This window comes from Sciurus carolinensis, chromosome 12, assembly GCF_902686445.1.
Source record: "Sciurus carolinensis chromosome 12, mSciCar1.2, whole genome shotgun sequence".
Taxonomy (NCBI): Eukaryota; Metazoa; Chordata; class Mammalia; order Rodentia; family Sciuridae; genus Sciurus; species Sciurus carolinensis.
In genome coordinates, this window is record NC_062224.1 from 68,259,087 (window position 1) to 68,263,392 (window position 4,306).

General features: G+C 49.1%; 1 protein-coding gene across 1 annotated transcript; it reads right to left on the reverse strand.

Moving 5' to 3' along the window:
* Positions 1–2,156: 2,156 nt before the first annotated feature.
* Positions 2,157–4,072, reverse strand: Ccdc185 (coiled-coil domain containing 185). Its single transcript, XM_047521683.1, has one exon. It carries the CDS (start codon positions 4,070–4,072, stop codon positions 2,201–2,203), a length of 1,872 nt encoding a protein of 623 aa, XP_047377639.1. The 3' UTR covers positions 2,157–2,200.
* Between the last annotated feature and the right edge of the window lie 234 nt (positions 4,073–4,306).

Consider the following 4,306-nt stretch of genomic DNA (forward strand, 5'->3'; position numbering starts at 1 on the left):
AAGATGTAGATTACAAAATGCATATTCTACACAAAGCAGTAACTATTAAGTGTTCAATGAGCCTTGCAGTTTGTCAGAGAAGACAGATATCAAGATGGGTGTCCAGAAAGGTCCCACATTTCTCAGAAGCACCAGAATGTGAACTAAGCTCAAAAAAAAAAAAAAAAAAAAAAAAAAAACAGGCTTGGATATGATGGGACAAAGAAAATGAAAAGGCATCAAGATGGGAAGAATAGGAATGACAAAGGTACATGGTCAGTATTATGAATAATAGAACCTGTCATATTTATAGGGTATCATTAGATTCTGGGTACTATGCCAAATACCTTATAATTTTATTTAGTCATTCCTTGCAATGTGCTATTGAAGTATGAATTATTTTCCACTTTACAGATGAGGAAACAGATGCTCAGGGGAAGCAACTTTCCAAATATCACACAACTGTTTTGAGGGAGCACTAGGATTCACACTAAGGTCTGTCTGAAATGTCTTAAGCATTAACCCTAGACTACCTGGACTGCATGCAATATTTCTCTAGACCATGGAATTGACTAACTTGGGCAAGTAGAAGAGAATAAGGTTGGAATTTGAGGTATGATATGTGAACTCTCACATTTTTCAGCAGGGTGCTCCCTGAACATTTCTGAGTGAAGGAACGAGGACTCTACAGCAAGCCTCTTTGGAGGACAGCAGGTAGAGGGGACTTAGAGTAGAGGAAGAAAATATAATGGGGAAGAGGACCTGGTTTCCGGTAGCTAGGCTGAGAAAGTGAACCTCACACTGACCTCTGCACAAAATCTCTTGTTAGGTGAACTTTAATGTTGTTTTAAAATTACTAATAAACTGGTGCTGTGGAGTGCACCTGTAATCCCAGCAGCTCGGGAGGCTGAGGCAGGAGGATTGTAAATTCAAAACCAGCCTGGGCGACTTAGTGAGGCCCTAAGCAACTACATAAGATCTTGTCTCTAAACAAAGAAACAAATAAACAAACAAACAAAACGGGTTGGGAATGTAGCTCAGTGGATAAGCACCCTGGATTAAATCCCTGGTACAGAAAACAAATTATTAATATGACAAAAATACTCTTCTGGGGGCTTATTCATTTTGTCCCTGCCTCTCTGTTTCTGTTTCCCCTTCACCCTCTTCTCCTTCCCTGGAAACAAATGTTACATTACAGTCTTTTTAAAGAAAACATTCAGAGCTTTTCAATAGAGACTTTGAGATGTGATGGGTTAATTTCTATATAACTGCTGGCTCCTTATTTTAAAAATGTCATGTTATTGAGTCATGCTTAGTCATTCATTCAGAGTCTGGTTAATTAAACACAAAGTGGGTAGATGGAATGACATCACATGCCTTCTTCAAAGAGGCAGAGGAGAAATAGAGGGGAAGAGAGATTTCAATAGAATTTTGTTGCATAAGACTGAATGTAAACAAAAACAACAAAATCAGACCAAATATATTCCTGCGAGCTTTCAGATAGGATAGTCAAGACACTGTGCTGGAATTATAAACAGGTATTATGAACACAGGGAGGGATGGCCAAAGAAGTTTTCAATCTGGGAGGAACCAGAGTTTACAAAACATTCTTCAAAATACATTCCATGGAATGACCTGGGGTAGGGGGTGTCCATGGTTTGTGACAAAACACTAGATTAAACAAATGTTTCATGACTGCAGGTCTTTTCAGAGCCTTTAACATTTTAAAGTGCACTATAAACTCTCAAGAAGGGATATAATATCCAAGATTCCCAAATCTACTTATTCCAGAAATTCTCCTACACCATTTTTTTTTTCCCTTGGAGATTTTTTTATGACTGGAAGTTCACACCTTATTCTTTCAGAAGTTCTGTAATAGGAAAAGACTAAGACCTGGCACAACTGTATCCCCACATGTAGATTATTCTCTGGTTCCTGGAAGATATGCCTAATGTGTGCCTCTTAGATTTTTTGAGAGCTACATGACTATTTTCTATTCAAATAAAATTTTACAAAGCCAAGCAATTTTCTTCTCATCCCCAAATTTCTCTCTCCAACCCTCTAAACCACCCAAGCGAAACAATAAACTAGTTCATGAGAGGAAATTGCAGCTATTTTATATACTTTTTTAAAATCAATAATTACAATCAGATTATGAACCCGAATCGCTTGGCCACATCTCTCTCTGGCTGCTGGGGCTGAAGATCTTTGTCCTCAGTTCTCAATAGCCCCCTCTCTGCTGATGGGCACACAGCTGGGCCTCTGCTGCCATCTGATCAAAGCAGCTGTTGGGAAGCCCTCTGCCATTCTCTCTTCTGGAGGTCAGGGAGATCTTCTGAAACTCTTGCAAGGTGGGATCTTTCCCTCGGGAGAGCTGCTCCATTCTCTGTTCCTTTTTTTTAATGGCTTCCTTGATGCCCTCAATATGGCACTTTTCCTCCTTTTCGGCTTTCAGCTTCAGAATGTGATGATTCTTCTCCCGCAGGATGTTGAGCTCCCGGAGGCGCTGTGCCTTGTCCCTGGTGGTCTTGTGCGCATGATTCCTGGCCTGCTGAATCTTCTGTTCCGCCAGCTCCAACAATATCCTCTTGCGCACCTGCCTTTGCTCCTCCGACTCGGCTGCGCGACACTTAACCTGCTTGAACTGCTCTTCCTCCTTCTGGGCCTTCTCCCTCAGCTCGCGGTGCTGCTCCTTAATCAGGCTCTGGTGGATCTCTTGGGACCGCATGTAATTCTGCTCCAGCGACAGCTTTCTGAGGAGCTCCTCGGCCTTGGCTTGGCAGTCCATGAGTACCTTGCGGGCCTGATAATTGACGAGGGAGCTCAGGTTGGTCTCCTGGACCTTCTTCTGGTTCTCCATGGAGTGCCGCTGCCTTTTGTGACAGGCCTCCTCCAGCCTCTTCCGCAGCTGTAGGTTGTTCAATTCCCGCAAGCTCTGCAATACCCTCTCCTGCTCTCTCAGGCGCTGCACCTGGCACTGTTTCCGGTGCTCGGCTTCCGCGCGCGCCCTCTCCAGCCTCTCTAGACGCTGGTTCCCCTGGTCCTGTAGTTGCGACTCCCACCGACTCTCCTCCTGGATCGCGTTCTTAGAGTGGCCGTCCCGCCGCTTGTAGTACTGTTCGCGGCCCCGGCGACTCTTGCGCTCCTTCCGTTGCAGCCACTGCTCTTGACTCTGCTGCAGCAGCAGCCGGCGCTCTCTTTCCAGGGTCATCTGGACCTTTTGGTCTGAGCGCTTCAGCTCCTCCCAAGCGACTGCCGCCTGCTGCTGCAGCTCCCGCATCTTTTGGGCCTTCTGGAGACGGGTCAGCACCAGGGACACGATCTTCTGGTCCCTCGAGGACATCACCGTCTCTTCCAGCTTGCTTTTGAGAATCTGGGTGTGCTGGTTCTGCGGCTCTTTGCTGGAGACCGAGGGCTGGGAATACTGACTGGCTAACGACTCCACCAGATCACTACAGTCTCTTTTCTGGGTGCACGTACAGGCTGACTGTGTCCTTAACTCTTGGGAGGGCACAGAGGACTTGTCCGTGTGAATAGAGGAAGGGGACCAGCGACCTACCTGGCTGCCGATCGGCACTGCCCACTGGTCTTCACTCTGTGACTTTCCTACCCCGAAAGTTCCCACACTCGGGGGAGTGGAAGCTCCCCCGGGATACAGCAGGGGCGAATCCACCTGGGTGGGAGGGCAGCGCTGGTAGGACTGAGTCTGTTGGGGTTGCAGATGGAGCTGCTGCTGCCATGCCGAACTGGTCTTGGTCCCTTCCTCCCCCCAGGCTTCTTCTACGCGCCGGCTGCCTAGCCGGTGCTTCCGCGCGCGGTCTGGGGGCCTCCGGGGCATGCGAGTCAGGCTGCGGCTTTCCAGCGGCGAGGTGTTGTACCAGCGCCGGCGTGGCCGCGGAGTGAGCGAACCCTCGGGAGGCAGCCAGGATGCCCCGGCCTCACTGCGCGAATCCGATGTACCGCCCCAGAGGCCCGAGGTCGGTTCGGCTTCGGGCCCATCCATCCGCACGGGGGACCTGCTCTCTGGGCCCGGCGGCGAGTTGTCCCAGAGGTTCCTGTAGCTCCGCGGGGAGAAGTGGCGGAAGCCCTCCATATTCCTTCCAGTGTCTGCGCGAGGGTCCCGCGGCCTCCAGGAGGCGCTGCGGACACCCACTCCACCCTCGGATCCTGGGGTCCCAGTCCTCTGTGACGCTCTGGTCACTTCACAATGCGCCTGGCGCCGCTGGCTCCTCAGAGCCTGCAGCCCTCGTTTGCCATCCATCCAGGCTTTGTTGAGAGGGATCAGAGTGGTAGGGGCAAGGAACTGGGCAAGGGAAGGTCTGTAGGA